The sequence below is a fragment of the Oryctolagus cuniculus genome, chromosome 21 (assembly GCF_964237555.1).
Source record: "Oryctolagus cuniculus chromosome 21, mOryCun1.1, whole genome shotgun sequence".
NCBI classification, from domain to species: Eukaryota; Metazoa; Chordata; class Mammalia; order Lagomorpha; family Leporidae; genus Oryctolagus; species Oryctolagus cuniculus.
The window spans coordinates 19144428-19161095 of record NC_091452.1 but is presented as its reverse complement, the minus strand read 5'-3'; the positions used below and the strand labels follow the sequence as shown (position 1 = coordinate 19161095).

The 16668-nt window shown below is 58.2% G+C and overlaps 1 protein-coding gene across 3 annotated transcripts; it reads left to right on the top strand.

Annotated features, from left to right (window-relative positions):
• Positions 1-2475: 2475 nt before the first annotated feature.
• Positions 2476-15536, top strand: LHFPL7 (LHFPL tetraspan subfamily member 7). Of its 3 annotated transcripts, XM_070066038.1 has the most exons (5): positions 2476-3688; positions 4633-4783; positions 9310-9527; positions 11519-11657; positions 15002-15536. In XM_070066038.1, exons 3-5 carry the CDS (start codon positions 9327-9329, stop codon positions 15262-15264), a joined length of 603 nt encoding a protein of 200 aa, XP_069922139.1. In that variant the 5' UTR covers positions 2476-3688; positions 4633-4783; positions 9310-9326; the 3' UTR covers positions 15265-15536. The 3 variants fall into 3 exon arrangements, with proteins under 3 accessions (XP_069922139.1, XP_002722035.3, XP_069922140.1); XM_002721989.5 differs by lacking the exon at positions 4633-4783 and having other exon boundaries at positions 15002-15535; XM_070066039.1 differs by lacking the exon at positions 2476-3688 and having other exon boundaries at positions 4293-4783.
• The last annotated feature ends 1132 nt before the right edge of the window (positions 15537-16668 follow it).

Sequence of the window (16668 nt, the reverse complement as noted above, 5' to 3'; positions counted from 1 at the left end):
GGAACGGCGGCCGGCGGCGCCTGCGCGCAGCGGCCCGGGGCGGAGCGCGGCCTCCCGGACCCCAGCCCGTAGCCCCCGGCCTGGGCCTGGGGACTGTCGGGCTTGGCAAAGGCCGCGCGCTGGTTGACCCGGGACGCCCCTGCCGCCCCTCGAACCCAGAGCGCTCCGCGTCCGAGTGGAAACATTGCTCACGTGCCCGCCCACGTCCCCGGAGCGCCCCCCAGGCACCGGCCGGGATCCCCCGCCACGGGCACCGACCGGCCGTGGCGTCTGCGCCCCCGGGAGTCGTGGAGGCGCCGGGTGACCGCTGGGCCGGGAATAGCCTGGGCTGCGGGCGCAGGAGCAAAGCTGGCGCGTGGCGCCGGCGCCCCCTCACGGCTGTCTGGGGAACTGCGGCCGGGATGATGACTCCACGGAGCGCCTACTGTGTGGACCACCTGCCACGGCTGTGCTAGGGTGACGGATGTAGACATTCGCGCACGAGACGAAGGAACCCTAGGGAGGCATTTGTCTCACTCAGCAGATCTTTATGAAGCTGCGTGCAGCGTGCAGCCGCTGCAAGATCCAGGTTTTGTGGGCGCTTGCACATACTCAAAAAAATCTGGCGACACGTGCTGCTAAGGAAAATGGGCGGAGCGTGAATAACGGGAGGCCCTGACGTAATACTGCCTTGGGAGACCACGGTGGTGGTGCGTGGCTTTGGGAGCGCTGGCGGGGACCTGCCATCCCGGTTGTCGCAGGGGGTGTGTGTGTTGTGTAAGAAGAAGGGGAAAGTATTGTTACACGCAAGCCCCTTCCTTTTTTTTTTTTTTTGTATTCGAGAGACAGGCAGACAGACAGGCAGGCAAGCAGAGCGCCCATCCAAAGGTTCTCTCTCCAGCTGCCTGCAGCCGTCAGAACCAGGCCAAAGCTGGGAGCCAGGAACTCAGTCGGGGTCTCAGCGTGGGTGGCAGGGGCCCAGCCGCCTACTGCCTCCCAGGGTGCACGTTGGCGGGAGACTGCGATGCGGAATGAACCCAGGCACTGCAGTGCGGGAGGCAGGTGTCTTAGGGGGCATCCTAATTGCGAGACCAAACACCCACCCCTGCACCACAATCCTTTAGAAGTTGGGGTGCCGGCCAGCGCCGCGGCTCACTAGGCTAATCCTCCGCCTTGCGGCGCCGGCACACCGGGTTCGAGTCCCGGTAGGGGCGCCGGATTCTGTCCCGGTTGCCCCTCTTCCAGGCCAGCTCTCTGCTGTGGCCAGGGAGTGCAGTGGAAGATGGCCCAAGTGCTTGGGCCCTGCACCCCATGGGAGACCAGAAGCACCTGGCTCCTGCCATCGGATCAGTGCAGCGCGCCGGCCGCGGTGGCCATTGGAGGGTGAACCAACGGCAAAGGAAGACCTCTCTGTCTCTCTCTCTCTCTGTCCACTCTGCCTGTCAAAAAAAAAAAAAAGAAGTTGGGGTGCCAACCCCCTTTTACCAACGGGCACGCCGAGACTCCGGGAGCCTTCACCCACGGTGACAGAACCAGACATGGTGGGGCGGAGCCCGCGGGCTGCCCACTCAGGACGCTCTCCATGCCTGGCGACCTTGAGCCGGGTCTCTGATAGGATCAAATTAGATCTAGGGCTTTCCCATGTGGTCTCCACCCTGAGGGACAGAGAACCGTTGGATCCAAAGTTAAATCCTTCAGGGGCTGGTGCTGTGGTGCCTAACGGGTTAAGTCACGCCTGCATCCCATATGGGTGCTGGTTCCGATCCCGGCTGCTCCTCTTCCGATCCAGCTCTCTGCTGTGGCCTGGGAAAGCAGTGGAAGATGGACCAAGTCCTTGGGCCCCTGCACCCTAATGGGAGACCAGGATGAAGCTCCTGGCTCTTGGCTTTGGCCTGGCCCAGTTCCGGCTGCTGTGGCCATCTGGGGAGTGAACCAGCGGATGGAAGACCTCTGGCTCTCTAACTCTGCCTTTCGAATAAATAAAATAAATGTTAAAAAAAAAAAAAAAGGTCCTTCGAAATCCAACGTTCAGCAGGACTTCTACATGACGTGGTGCTTCTGAATGTCCATGGGATATGCGCGTGCACCGAAACAATAAATACTGAACGATAGGTAAACGGTCAGCTCTGTTGTGTGCGGCCGAGCCGAGCGGAGGGCCCCGGCCTGCCACGCGCCGCTCTCTCTCGAGCTCCACCAGGAAACCTGACTGTGGCTGCTGCTACTGCGCAGTCCACGGCCTCTCCGCCCTGGCTCAACGTCCCCGTGCGCCAGGCTTCTGCTCAGCGGGAGGTCCTGTCTCAGAGCAGGACCTCTGCACCTGCTCTGCACCCCACAACCCCCAACTGAGACCCCAAACGCTCCTGCGCCCTCGGCCGGGACCACCCACCCTCCTCCGCGCCGGCATCAAGCATCCTAGGGCTGACCGAAGCGCTGGACTACCACTCCCAGAATCCTCCTTGCCCAGGAAAGGAGGGACTTCCTGTTTCAGCCCCGCCCTAGCTATTCCTGGTGCACTCCTGCGCCCTCCCTCGCAAGTGAGAGGCGGGCTGCGAACGCCCACGCGGAAGCAGTGTCCCTGAGGGCAGAGGCGCCAGGTTGGACATTGTTGGCAGGGCCTTAGCTCTTCTCTTCCTGAGGTTGGAGAGCAAGGGCTCTCACGGAACTTCTCGGAACCCATTCCCTACCGTCTTCCGCCCCCTCCTCCAGGAAGTCTGTCCCGATTTGGGTGCCCTTTCTCAGACGCTCTGGCCCTCCAGTGGTGAAGCCGGTGCTGGCCAGGGGAGACGCCCGAGCCGGTGGAACCGGAACTGCTCGGCTTCTATTTAATCTGAATCCACTGCAACGTACAGAGCCGCTGTGGGGAACCGGGGAGAGCCAGCAGCAGGTCGCTGGGTTTTTCCTTTCGCCTCTGAGCAGGCCCGGGACCTGGTTAACCATTACACGGGCCTCCCAGCTGACCTGTAACCGCCAGGCCTCCACGAAGCCCGCCCTGGCTGTGCCTGATGTGAGTGACAGCCGTCGCGGGCGAAGCCGAGCCCTTTCTGCGTGCTGGCTCGGGAGCTGTCGCGCCCATTCTACAGGAAGCTCTGCTGAGCTCGGAGAAGCTAAGTCGGCTGCCCAGGCGCACACAGCCAGCGTCTCGGCCTGGCTGCCCTGGGAAACAGGGCCTGGGGGAACTGCTAACCGCGGCGGTGAGAGCCCAGCCAGCGAGGGTGAAGGGCAAGGGGACAGCGAGGCAGGCCTGGGAGCGAAAGCAAATGGAAGGCATAGCTCCCCTGGACTCCCATCAGGAATCAGAGCGGGTGGGGGGCTGATGGGCGGGGACTGCACCTGCAGGCCCCTCCCCTCTCCTGTCCCTCATTAGTGACCACGGGGGCCCAACGCCACCAGGGAAGCTGGCTCCATGCACAGAGCTTCGCCTGGAAGAAGAGGGGCCCCGCAGGTCGGCTTGGATGGCCGCTGAGGGTGTTGGGAGCCTGGGCCGTGATGCAGGCCAGGTCACCCCCGGCCTCGCCAGCCACGTGGCTGCGGCTGCCTTGCGTGGGGAGGCGAGTGGGGGCTGGATGGCGCCAGCGCTGAAGCACCCAGGCAAGCACACCCGGGAAGACACCCCAGCCAAGCCTGACACGCAGCACCAGGCCTGGGACCCAGACCCCAAAGTCCTTCAGCCAGTCCTGACCGGAAGAAGCAAACAGAGATCAGTGACCAGGTGAGCAGGACAAAGCCCTGGCAGTCAGCGGCTCCATGCGTCTGTGTATGGCACGTGGGGAAACTGAGGCTGAGAGCAGCGGGGGAGGCCGCACCGCCTGCAGGGGGCGGAGCGGGGACTCGAGCCGTGTCTCCGGCTTCCTCCCAGGTCTTCTGCACGGAACCCCCTGCCTAGCTCAGCCCCAGCGGCCCCGAGCTCACTTGCTCAGCCAGTGCTCCCTGGGCCCTGTGGGGCCGCCCCTGCTCCCCACCGCTAAGCTTCCGTCCCCCCTTCTTTGCTGAGAGCACTTCACTCCGCCTCCCGGGAACCACCCCCGTCCCAGCCTCCACCTGCGGAGCTCCAGGGGTGACTCTCATGCCCTGTCTCCAGGTTCCAAACTGCACCCCGCAGCCATGGGACCCAGGTCGGGCCAATCAAAGCACCTGCATTTCCCTGGCCACAGTGATTGGTTGGTGGGTGGCCATGTGACCTGCGTTTGTCCAATGAGAGTTCATCACAACACTAACTGGGAGGAGGAGCTTTCTCTCCTAGGAGGTTCCTGGAGCTCAGAGATGCAGAGGAGGGGTGGGGGTGGGGGAGGGGATGGGGGGCCTGAAGGCGTTGCTGAGCTGCCTGGATCTAACTGTGCCTGAAGCTGCCCCATAGAATTTTCAGTTACCTGAGCCAGACGTCTCATTTCTCCTTGAGCTGGTTTGAGTTACACTTTGGTCGCTTTCAGCAAAAGGCAATACAAGCACCTACTGTGTTCCGCGTCTTGTGCTGGGTGCTGGAGACAAAGTGCTTCAGACACGGGACGCTCCTGTGGCTTCGAATTCCCCAGGTGGGGAGGGAATTCCCGCAGCTGGCGTTTAATTGCACACTGATTAGTCCATACTTGTGCCTTCCTTGCCCGGGAGCACCACACCCTCTCCCAGCCCCACCTGCGGCCGCCTTTTCCCTCCTAGCCCCGCCCGCCCTGGGGCAGCCCTCTGGCTTTGACAGACTGGGAGGAGAGAGGAGAAACGGACACACACACCCCTGCAAGCAGTCCTGAGGTCACGCGCCAGCAGCTGAGCAGAGGCCACCCTGGGGCATCTCGACCTGAAGTCAGCCTAGGTGGGCACACGGTGTAGGGGGAGGGGGAGGCTGGGGTGGCCCCGGGCACTGTCCAGGGGCTGTAATGGGACTTGGGGGCCCAGGAGCGCCTGGGTTATGGTGTGTGTGTGTGTGTGTGTGTGTGTGTCCGAGCCTGCACCCCCAGAATGTTCGCTCCCGCCGGGCTCTGGGACCCGGCCTCGGTTTTGTAGACGAGGCCACCCCTTGTCCCAGGTGATGCAGAGTTGTGACAGAGCCAGAAACCGCACTGACCTGGCCGTGCTGCTGGGAGAAGAGGGGAGGGAGACCAGGAGCAGTCCTCCCGGACCAGCTGGCCCCGTCTCCCAGCCTCAGCCGGACATGACCCTGAGCCAGGCTGCATCAGGGCCGCTGGTGTGGGGCTTTGCCTGCGCGCGTGCCCAGCCAGGTCTCTGGATCCCTGGGCCAACCTTCCCGAAGGTTCCCTCACACACCCCAGGCCCACACCATCGGTCAGCTTGACCTCTCACCTTTCACCTTGGACGGAGCCCAGAGCCTGACCCCAGCCCTTGCCCTCATCCCTGTCCCCTTCCCACCTGTCCTTGCCTCCGCCCCTCTCTTCCCTTCCCTCCACCCGCCTCAACCCGGCAGCCACGCGGGCTTTTGAGAACATGAGCCAGATCCGATCCTGCGGCACCCCTGCTCAGGACCACCCAGAGAGACCCCTCCCCAATCCCACTGAGAAGTTAAAAGTCAAAGCCTATCAGTGCCTACAAGGCCTGCACACTCCCCCTTCCACATTCCTCCTGGTCACATGGCCTCTTTGCTTCCTCAAATGCACCAAGCACTGGCTCACCCCAGGACCCTTGCACCTGCTCCTCCCTCTGCCTGGACCGTCCCTCTCCTGCTTATCCACAAGGCTCCCTCTGCCACCTCCTGAAGTCCTTGTTCAAGGTCAGGTTCTCACAAGGTTCCATGTGACCATCCCCCACTCTCTCAGGTCTCTCTCCTGCACTTCTTAACACCTGGAAAGTTACATTGTGACTAGTTTCTTTCTATACTCTCTTGCCCACTGGAATACACATTCCGGGTGGTGCTGCCACTCACTAGGCTAATCCTCCGCCTGCGGCGCCAGCACCCCAGGTTCTAGTCCCAGTTGGGGTGTCGGATTCTGTCCCGGTTGCCCCTCTTCCAGGCCAGCTCTCTGCTGTGGCCAGGGAGTGCAGTGGAGGATGGCCCAGGTGCTTGGGCCCTGCACCCCATGGGACACCAGGAGAAGCACCTGGCTCCTGCCTTCGGATCAGCTCGGTGCGCCGGCCGCAGTGGCCATTTGGGGGGTGAACCAACGGTAAAGGAAGACCTTTCTCTCTGTCTCTCTCTCACTGTCCACTCTGCCTGTCAAAAATTTAAAAAAAAAAATGCACATTCCTCCCTGGGGGCTTTGTCTGTTTTTCCTTGCTGCTGAAGCCCCAGCACCTAGGACAGTTCCTGGAACACAGTAGACACTCAGTAAATACGCATCGGGTGGATGGATGCGTGGGAGGATGCACGGGTGGTCTCTTCCCACCACCCCATACTGTTACATCCTGTGACTGTCTTGCCCACAGAACTTTCACCTCTTGGAAGGCAAGGACTGCGTTCTGCTCACTGCCGTATCCCAGGGTGAGGGCTTAGGAAGACACACTGGGCCAGGCCCTTGAAACCTGAATGGGAAGCAGGGTGGGTGGGGAGGGGATCAGCTCAACCCAAAGCCCAGTTCTCCTGCTGGGCTTCTGTCCTGCCAGGGCTCTCCTGGGGCCCTCCACGCTCCCTGGCCAGAGCTGTCAAAGCATTGACCCAGCCTCCAACCCTAGGCAGCCCCCGCCCCAGGAATCTGGCTTTCTAATTAAACCGTTACTTATCACTTTGGGGTGAGGGCACAGAATTGAGAGTCCAGTGCATTTCGTTGGAGTCCCAGTTTTGCCGCTTGCTGCCTGAGCCTCAGTTTTATCACCTGTAAAATGGGATAACAGTCCCTGCCTCGTTAAGTGGCTGTGGTTTTTACATGAAATGAGGCACGGCCGCGTCATGAATGGGGCTTGGTGAGTGCCTGGGAGCTGTCGGCTGCCGTTAGCAGGTTCAGAGCGGAGGCCGAGGAGCAGCTCAGTCCCTGTGGGTGGATTTCAGCCGAGTGCAGCCCGGGCGGATGTGGTTCCAGGTTATAATCCCTCATTTAGCTTTCTGGGCCCCCAGACGGTCGGCGAGATTTTCCCAGGTGACATTGAGCATTATCTGGAGAACAAAACTCCTTTCAAGGTCAGAAACACCCCGGGGAGCCACGAGTGCAACCAGAGAGAGGCAGAATCCCGGGCCTCGGTGCAGTGAGCTCTGCCCGGCTTCCTGGCTGGAATTACACCCCTGGGACCCTGCCAGCCTGGCAGGGAGGCTGATTTGGGTGTAGTGGGTGGGGGAGGGGGAGAGGGAGAAACCCACAAGGGAATATGAACATCTCGCTTGTTGGCGAGCAGCTGGGAGGGTTGTCTAATCCGGGAGTGAAAAGCCTGTGCAATTTGACCCTCACCTGCCTGCCCCTCCCCCTCCAGTGCACACACACACACACACACACACACGTGTTTCATCCCTGGAACTTCGGGACACCCCCACCGCCATTTACCAGAGAGGTGGGGCCTCTCCCCGAGCTCAGATGGCTGGGAAGGGGAGGATCCAGGCCCTGGGTCTCTTCCCACCACCTCACCTGACTCAACCTGAGTCAACCTGACTCAACCCAGCCCCTAAGGGTTATCACATTCAGGTCCACATGGAGAAACTGAGGCCTGAGCCATGGGGTAGCTTGCTGCAGGTCCCAGAGCTGGGAGATCTGAAAGTGGCCGAGTGGCTGCCAAGTCCAGGACTCTGGCTGTGTTTCCAATGCCAAGGTGAGACCCAAGGTCATGGAACAATGGCCCAGGAAGTCCTCGGAGGTGCCCCAGATTGATTGGCAGCTCAGTAACTGTTGACCCCAGGTGTCCTTGGTCAGGGTCACCTTCCCTCCTCTGGCAGGGTTGATTCTTAGCATACCATCTTCAGGCCTCGGCAGATCATCCAGCTACCTGGTCTTATTTGCATAAGATTTGCCTTTAAATCGCTTTGCTTTTTCATTTAGATACCTTCTACCTGCGTTAGAATGCCAGCACTAGGCTGGCCTCTGCAAGGGTAGCGTGGGAAACTTAATCCTCAAATCTCTCCGGGAATGGTGCTGGGAGGCGGAGCCCGCGGAGGTAATTAGGACCGGATGAGCTCACGAAGGCGGGGCTCCTGGGCTGGCCTTAGAGGATTCCCAAGCCGTGTCTGAGAAGGCCTCACGGGATGCCGAGCGGATGTCAGCGCCAGTTGATCTGGGTCTTTGAGCCCCCAGCACCGTGAGCCATTCTTTGCACACGTGACCCAGGCAGGAACAGCTCCAAACACAAGCACATCCACAGATTCTCACCAGACTCTCGCTATGGACCATTTGGGTTTGGGGTTTTTGTTTTGTTTTTTGAGAAACAGAGAGATGGACACATGCACACATGTACACACACACACACACACACAAAGACAGGGCTCCCATCCGCTAGTTCACTCCCCAAATGCCCACTATAGCCAGGACAGGACTGGGTGGCAGTCAGGAGCCAGGTCTTCCACACGGGACCTAACTACTTAAGCCATCGCCTGCTGCCTCCCAGGGTCTGGATTAGCAGGAAGCTGGAGTCAAGAGCCAGAGCTGGGACTTGAACCTGGGTACTCCAGTGTGGGGTGAGGGTGTCTCCCCTGGCATCTGAGCCACTGGATCCAGTGCCCACCCCTGGTTGGAATAGGTGTGCCTTTGCGAAATTCGTATTTTGAAATCCTGCCCTCCCCCATGTGGTGATATTCAGAGATGGGGTCCTTGGGGGGGGGGGGCTGCCCCTGGACAATCCCAGCCAAGAGCAGCAGAGTGGGTGTGCACACAGGAACATAAATCAGTCTTGCATACGTTACGCTTAGTGGAGGATGCACTACCTAAAATAATGCCATTGCCATACACGGGAAGTGCACACACACACACCCCACACACAACACAATCCTCATTTTGCTTAAGTGCCTCCAAACCAAACAACGGGCATCAGACAGTGACAATGCTCCCTGCCCAGGGAGAGCCAGTGCACCGGCAGGGTGACTGCCGGAGGCACAGCGTTTGTGTGTGGATTTCTTAAAGGCACTCCCTCCGAGTAGTGGCAGCCTCTTTGGGACAGAGAAGGCTTGACAGGCTGAGAGAATGAATGAAACGTGAGAGGGCTCCGGCGTGGACCAGGGCAGACGGTGGTGTGGGCAGCAAGCCGGGGTCTGTTTAAGCATTGATGTTTCTTCTAGGATTTGGGGGTTCTGTTTCGAGAACTTGTGAGCATAAGGTGCCCCACACCTCCTAGTGCCTGAGCAGGTGGAAGGAAGGAGAGGATACCCACGACTCGGGCCGCAGGAGCAGAGCCCAGACCAGGGAGCACCTGTGCCTGCCTCTGCCTCTCTCCTGGCAGCCCCCCGCCATTAATCCTGCCCTTGACCCTTCCTAGGTCACTGGCACCTCCTCATGGTGGGCAGCGTGTGGGCAGCTCTGGGGCTTGCCCTTGCCTGCGTCTCGGCCCTCAGCCTCATCTCCCCAGCTTGGCTCGAGACCCCCACCTTCTCCTTTGGCGTCCTCGCCTACTGCTCGTCGCCTCCGGGTGACAGCTGGAACCAGAGCTGCGAGACCTTCCAGTCCCTGCAGGAGATTCCCGACTTTGCCTGGAAGGTGAGGCAAGGGCAAAGCCCATTGGGGCAGGGCAGCCGACTCTGCAGAGTGGGCTTCGAGGGGCCTCTCCTTGCTGCCTGGGAGTCCCAGGGCCTGTGAGCCCCCCACTGGGCTCCCCTAAACGTTGAACCCCCAGGCTGTTACACCTGTGGAGGTCCGGGCTTTGCCCCCAGAGACTGACTCTCCGGGGAGGGGTGGGGTCTGGCTCCCCTATATTTTTTGCAAATACCTGGGATGCCAACAGTAGCTGCCAGCTCAGTTAGCATCTTTGTGCAGTTAGAAAAATGCACTCCTCGTTCAGGACACAACACTGCCCTCTGCCGGATCATCATTATAATTGTTGTGCAAATCCCATGACCCTCAAGGGCATCTCCCAGAGCTGTGCAGTGAACAACCTGTACATTCCTATCTTGCCACCCTCTAATCATTCTAGGGATGAAAATGAGAGCTGAGATGTTCAAGTCCCCATAGCAATGCATGTTATCAAAATCAACAATGGAGAGAATAAGGACTCGGGGTCCAGCACCTCTCAGGAAGAGGATGCAACCTCTAGGACTGATCTCCCAAGCGCTGGGTGTTTGGTGCACACTGCTTGGGACACCCTCATCCCATATCAGAGGATCTCGCTTCGAGTTGTCTCTAATCCCATTTCTAGTTCTGGCCTCCTGCTGATGTACACAGCAGGTAATGGCTCAGGGTCCCTGCCTCTCCCATGGGAGACCTGGATGGAGTTCCCAGCTCCTGGCTTCTGCCTGGCTCAGCCCCAGCTGCTGAGGGAATTTGGGGAGTGAACCAGCATTGGGAGTTCTGTCTATCTACCTACCTATCTATCTCCCAAATAATACAATATTTTTTTTTATTTATTTATTTATTTATTTTTTTTGACAGGCAGAGTGGACAGTGAGAGAGAGAGACAGAGAGAAAGGTCTTCCTTTGCCGTTGGTTCACCCTCCAATGGCCGCCGCGGCCGGCGCGCTGCGGCCGGCGCACCGCGCTGATCCGATGGCAGGAGCCAGGAGCCAGGTACTTCTCCTGGTCTCCCATGGGGTGCAGGGCCCAAGCACTTGGGCCATCCTCCACTGCACTCCCTGGCCACAGCAGAGAGCTGGCCTGGAAGAGGGGCAACCGGGACAGAATCCGGCGCCCCGACCGGGACTAGAACCCGGTGTGCCGGCGCCGCTAGGCGGAGGATTAGCCTAGTGAGCCGCGGCGCCAGCCTAATACAATATTTTTAAGTGCTGGCTGTTCACACCGTAGCCAAGAACAAAAACCCACAGAGAAGCCCAGTCTTCACCAAAGTGCCATCCCAGCATCAGCAGGTGCCTGACAGGTGATCCCAACAGGTGGCCCTGACAGGTGACCCTGACAGGTGGCAAGTCCTTTTTTTTTTTTTTTAATAGAGGAGATCAAGCATGTTTTCAAAGAATTAGAAATAAGTTCTTTTGGAGTAGTGGTTTCCCAAGTTCTTATTTTTTTAAGATTTATTTATTTGAGATGCAGAGTTACAGAGAGACAGCATGCGCCAGAGAGAGGCCAATCCGAAGCCAGGAGCCAGGAGCCAGGACCTTCTTCCAGGTCTCCCACGTGGGTGCAGGGACCCAAGGACTTGGGTCATCCTCTGCTACTTTCCCAGGCACATTAGCAGGGAGCTGAATCAGAAGTGGAGCAGCCGGGACTCAAACCAGCGCCCATATGGGATGCTGGAGCTTTTACCTGCTACACCACAGCACTGGCCCCAGGTGACAAGTTCTTAATAAAGGTGGGACACAGTGGTCAGTTGATCCGGATCTTAATTCTGGCTCTACCACTCAGTGGAACTGTGTGTCCTACGGCAAATGGCTCTAATTCCCTGGCCCTCTGTTTAACATGGAGGTGATAACAGCTGGGGCCTCATGGGGGTGTTGTGAGGACTCAGTAGCTGGTGGTTAAGCAGGCGGAGGGGGCATGCACCTGCCCCCCACCCGACTCCTTTTCCTCTCTGCTTCCTTCAGGTCTCAGCCGTGATGCTCCTCGGAGGCTGGCTCCTGCTGGCCTTCAATGCCATTCTCCTCCTGTCCTGGGCCCTGGCTCCCAAAGGGCTGTGCCCCAGGAGGGGCAGTGGCCCAATGCCTGGGGTGCAGGCAGCGGCAGGTAATGAATGAATGAATGAATGAGCCTGTGAGTAGAGTCTGGCTTCCTCGGTCAGAACCCAGAGATAAACGCTAAACTGGGAGACTATTCCTGGTCCTTTAGCCAGCCCAGTCCTAATAATCAGTCCCTCTTCACTTCTCTCTCATTCATTCACTTTGTGTCACCTTTACTGGGAACATCACACACAGTTGGGCAGGTTGTGCACTGCACGGTGTGCCCAGGTGAGAGCTGAGATGATGCTCACTTCTAGCCCATGCCCCGCAAGGCTGCTCACCTCCAAAGCACACACAGCCTCTGCATGCTTTTAGCCCCGCCCTTGATTGTGAGCCTCATCCAATTAACTTCACCTCTCTCCTGGATTATGGCACTAAGGTCCTCTCTGGTCCCTCTGCTGCCGCCTCTCCCAGCCAGACACTGGACAGACAGGTGCTGCGGAACTGAAATCAGATCGTGCCACTTGCACTGGCCTGTCCAGCCTCCAGTGGCTTCCTGCCACCCTCCAAGTGAAATCCAAAGTCCTTACCATGGCCTCTGAGGCTCCCCCGACCCAGCCCTGTTCCCGCACCAGGCTCGGGGTGCCGAGCCCCACCGGCTTGCTTTCTGTGGCTCACACGGGTCACACCTGCTCTCCCTCTCTTACCTTGGTTTGTGTATTCCACAGCACAGACTCACACACCTGCAATTTCCCATCGTCCCACAGGATTGCTGTCTCCCTCTTTCTCTGCTAGAACTCAGGTCCCCAAGCACAAGGCCATGGCTGTGTAGTCGATAGTGCCCACACGTGGCGTGGCGCTCCACACGTGATCACTGCCCCAGAGATTTGCAGGATCTGTGCCTGAAGACAGAGCCCAGGCTCGAGGCTGGCTCGCACGCATCGCATCAGTACGTCGCGTCTTAGCCCAGGTTGTGTCAGTACAGTGAAATATCCGAGACTGGGTAATTTACAAAGAGGAGGGATTTATTTAGAACACAGTGTTGGAGGTCCAAGGTCAAGGGCCTGCACCAAGTGCTGGCTCTTCTTGCTGGCGCGGTCCCGGGGCAGTGCAGGGCGTCCTGTGCCAGAGACGGGAAGCGTGTGTGTGTGTGTGTGTGTGTGTGTGTGTGTGTGTGTTTCTCCTCCCCCTGCTTCTCCTCCTCCTCCCCCCTCTCCTTCCTCCTCCTTCCTCTTCTCTCTTCTGTAGCCACCAGGATCCAATCTGAGCAGCCCTCATCCAGTCGTAATCCCCTCCAAACACCATCACTGGATTAGGTTCCATAATCTCAGTTCCTCACAATGGGCATTCGATTTTTTTTTAAAGATTTATTTATTTATTTGAGAGTCAGAGTTACAGACAGAGAGAGGGAGAGACAGAGAAAGAGAGGTCTTTCATCTGCTGGTTCACTCCCCATATCCCCAGAGCTGGGCTGATCCAAAGCCAGGAGCCAGGAACTTCTTCCAGTCTCCCACATGGGTGCAGGGGCCCAAGCACTTGGGCCATCTTCTGCTGCTTTCCCAGGCTACCAGCAGGGAGCTGGATCGGAAGTGGAGCAGCTGGGACTCGAACTGGCGCCAATATGGGATGTCGTCAATACAGGCGGAGGCTTAGCCCACTACGCCACAGTGCCAACCCCAAGCGTTTGATTTGAACACATGAACCTTTGGAGTGCACTGAGGCCACACCCCCACCATAGCCCACTCCACGCCATTGGTGGAGATGAGCACAGAATGCCAGCCAAACCCCCAGGAGGTGCCTGACATGGTGTGGAGCGCATCAAGGCAAGCTCCCTGGAGGAGGCGTCCTTGGAGCTGAGTCTGCAGAGAGGAGGGGGAGTCAGCTGGGTTAGGGGAACACTGAGGGCATGGGGGCCAGGAGGGCGGGGCATGTGCAGGGAACCGGAAGCAGACCAGTGTGGCTGCCTGGAGACAGAAGGGAGGGCAGGTCAGTGATTCCTCTGCCCGGGGAGTGACTCCGAGGCCCAGGAGGTGTCCAGGTCGTGCCAGTCGTTAGTGGCCAGCACAGCACCTCTTGCAGGCTGTCTTTGAACTCTTCTTATCCAGATTAACACAACCCGCACCCTCTTAGTCATTTCAGGAGTACGGTCTGGTGGCTTTAAACGCACCCAGAATGCCGTGCAACCAGCAGAACTCTCATTTCTGAACATGAAACCCCGTGCCCACTGAACACCGCCTCCCGCCTCCCCAGGCCCCTGGCCATCCCGCCCCCTCTCTCTGTCTCTCTGAGTCTGGCCGCTCACAGGAGGGGGATCATTCAGCAACGTGGCCTCTTGCGACTGCCGACGTCACTTAGGTGCACGTCTTCAAGGCTCATCCAGGTCGCAGCAGGCGTCCCAGCTGCGTTTCCTATGAAGGCCACTGCCTGCCCGCGAGGCCCACAAACCTCACGGCGCCCAGTACGTACAACGCCCGTCAATCGAAACCACTCCGCGTGTGCACGCGCCACGTCTTCCGCATTCGCGCAGGTCTCCCCGTGGCTTAGCTCTTGTGAGCAGTGCTGCTAGGACACGGCTGGCCCTGACGGCCGGGCTTTCGGTACATCCGGAAGCGCACCGTCTCATCTGGCGATGCTGCTTCGTGCGCGAGGAGCCGCCAGTCGCTTCCTACCGAAGCGGAACCTTTTTACGTCTTCCCAGCCCAGTGGCGCCGAGGGCTCCAGTTTCTCCACATCCTTGCCAACACTCATTTCCGTATTTTTTTTTTTTTTCCACAATAGTCACCCTAATGAGGGTGAGGTGGTATCTCATTGTTTTGATTTCCATTCTGCTAACGATCAGCTTTGATGAATGGATTCCAGGATGGGCGAGGGAGTGGCTACGCAGCTGCATGAGCTGGTGGAAGGAGTGGGGGGTCTATCAGTGGACGGACATAGGGAAAGTGGGTGGGCGGGAGAACAGTTGGATGGTTGGAGGAGTGGGTGCAGCAGCTGGCTAAGTTTGGAGATGGACAGATGGTTGGGCGAGTGAAAATGTGGGTGGGTGGCATGATTAAGATATTGAGTAGATTAGAATAAGGTCGAATGGGTGGATTAGTGGATGGGCAGATGGGCAGAAATCTAGTTGAGTGAGTGGATTAAAATAACGTGAGCTTATACATGAATGAATGAACAGGTACATGGGTGGACGGACGGATAGACAGGCAAAGTGTATAGATGGATGAATGAACAGGTGGATAGGTGGATGGATTCACGATTGGACAGATGAATCAGTGGATTGATGCCTGGGTGGGTGGAGGGAGAGAGAGAGGGAAGAACGGACAGATGGGTGTGCAGCAGGCAGATGTGTCCTTGGACAGAGCATTAGCCCAGTGTTCATAAACTGACAAATTGTTGGTCTCTGGCTGTTTCCAGCTGCCACCACCATCGTGGGCCTGCTGATTTTCCCAATCAGCCTGGCCTCCCCTTTCGCCAAGGAAGCCTGTGAAACCTCCTCCCTCTACCACGGTGGGAAGTGCCAGCTGGGCTGGGGCTACGTGACGGCCATCTTCAACGCCGTCCTGTCCAGCCTGCTGCCCGTCATCTGGTGGCCCCGTGAGACCAAGGCCCGGGGAAGGGTCATCATGTTCTCCAGTGACTCCGAGACAGTCATCCTCGTGCCAGAAGTGAGCAAATGAGAATCCCAGGGGAAGAGCCGAACGAGCCTACGACGTCGCCATGTCCCCAGGTTCGCACCCCATCACCACCGCTTCCTTGTTGTGCGGTCCCAGGCCAGTGGACTTGCTTCTTGGGACACATTTTTTTTTTTCCTTCCATAACCTGGAGGTTGAAATGACGCCTACCTCATAGGGTTGTCGTGAGAGTTCACCTGAGATACTCCATGTAAATAAAGCACTTGGAAGCATGTCTGACATGTAACGCTCCGTAAGCACCAGCTGCTGCTCGCAGGACCGGGGTCTGAACGCGCTGCACTGATGCACAGCGCCTGGGGCAATGCTGAGTCCATGGCTGTCACTCAAATGCTAAATCCTGTCGTGCATGCGTGGGTATCCTCTCTCTCCCTTCCTTTTACAATTCCTCCTCTAAGAGAAGTTTTCAATTTATTCATTGTTACATCAGATGTTGAGTGCTGAGTGCCTACTACGGATGAGATTTTGTGCCAGTGTTGGAGTGGAGGGTGGAGGAGTTAAGGACCTGTCTCACGGCTCCTTGCAAATGATGCCTGGGGGAAGGTGCTGGTACTAGACCAGGGAAACCATGCTGATCAGACAAAACTTTTTTTTTTTTGACAGGCAGAGTGGATAGTGAGAGAGAGAGACAGAGAGAAAGGTCTTCCTTTGCTGTTGATTCACCCTCCAATGGCCGCCACGGCTGGCGCGCTGTGGTCGGCACATCATGCTGATCCGATGGCAGGAGCCAGGTGCTTCTCCTGGTCTCCCATGGGGTGCAGGGCCCAAGCACTTGGGCCATCCTCCACTGCACTCCTGGGCCACAGCAGAGGGCTGGCCTGGAAGAGGGGCAACCGGGACAGAATCTGGCGCCCCGACCGGGACTAGAACCCGGTGTGCCGGTGCCGCTAGGTGGAGGATTAGCCTAGTGAGCCGCAGCACCGGCCCAGACAAAACATTTGATGGCCAGCTTACTCTCTCTTTTAAAAATTCACCTGAGAGGCCGAGAGACAATGGTAAGGAGCGCCCACCTGTTGGTTCACTCCCCACATGCCTACAGTGTGCAGGACTGAGCTGGAAGCCGGGAGGTGAGTCCCACACTGGTGGCAGGGACCCAGACACTAGAACCATCACCTGCTGCCTGCCAGGGTCGGCCGTAGCAGGAAGCTGGAATCAGGAGCAGAGCAGGGACTCAAACCCAGGCACTCTGATGTGGAAGGCGGGCATCTTAACCAGCTCTCTTTCAAGGAGGTTTTACTATCCCCATTTCACAGGAGTGAAAATTGAGGCTCAGAGGGATAAAGTCACTCGCTGAAGGCTGCATAGCCAGTTAACTATAGTAAGATTTAAACCCGGGTCTTGCAGACGACAGCAGAGGCAAATAAATACTTCGATTTGCTCTCTGTCCCCATC

Bases quoted from the DNA above. Each gene is read 5' to 3' on its own strand.
- LHFPL7 (XM_070066038.1), top strand. From the start codon at position 9,327: ATGGTGGGCAGCGTGTGGGCAGCTCTGGGGCTTGCCCTTGCCTGCGTC. The intron at 9,528-11,518 runs GTGAGGCAAGGG...TGCTTCCTTCAG, and splicing joins TTCCCGACTTTGCCTGGAAG to GTCTCAGCCGTGATGCTCCT. The intron at 11,658-15,001 runs GTAATGAATGAA...GGCTGTTTCCAG, and splicing joins TGGGGTGCAGGCAGCGGCAG to CTGCCACCACCATCGTGGGC.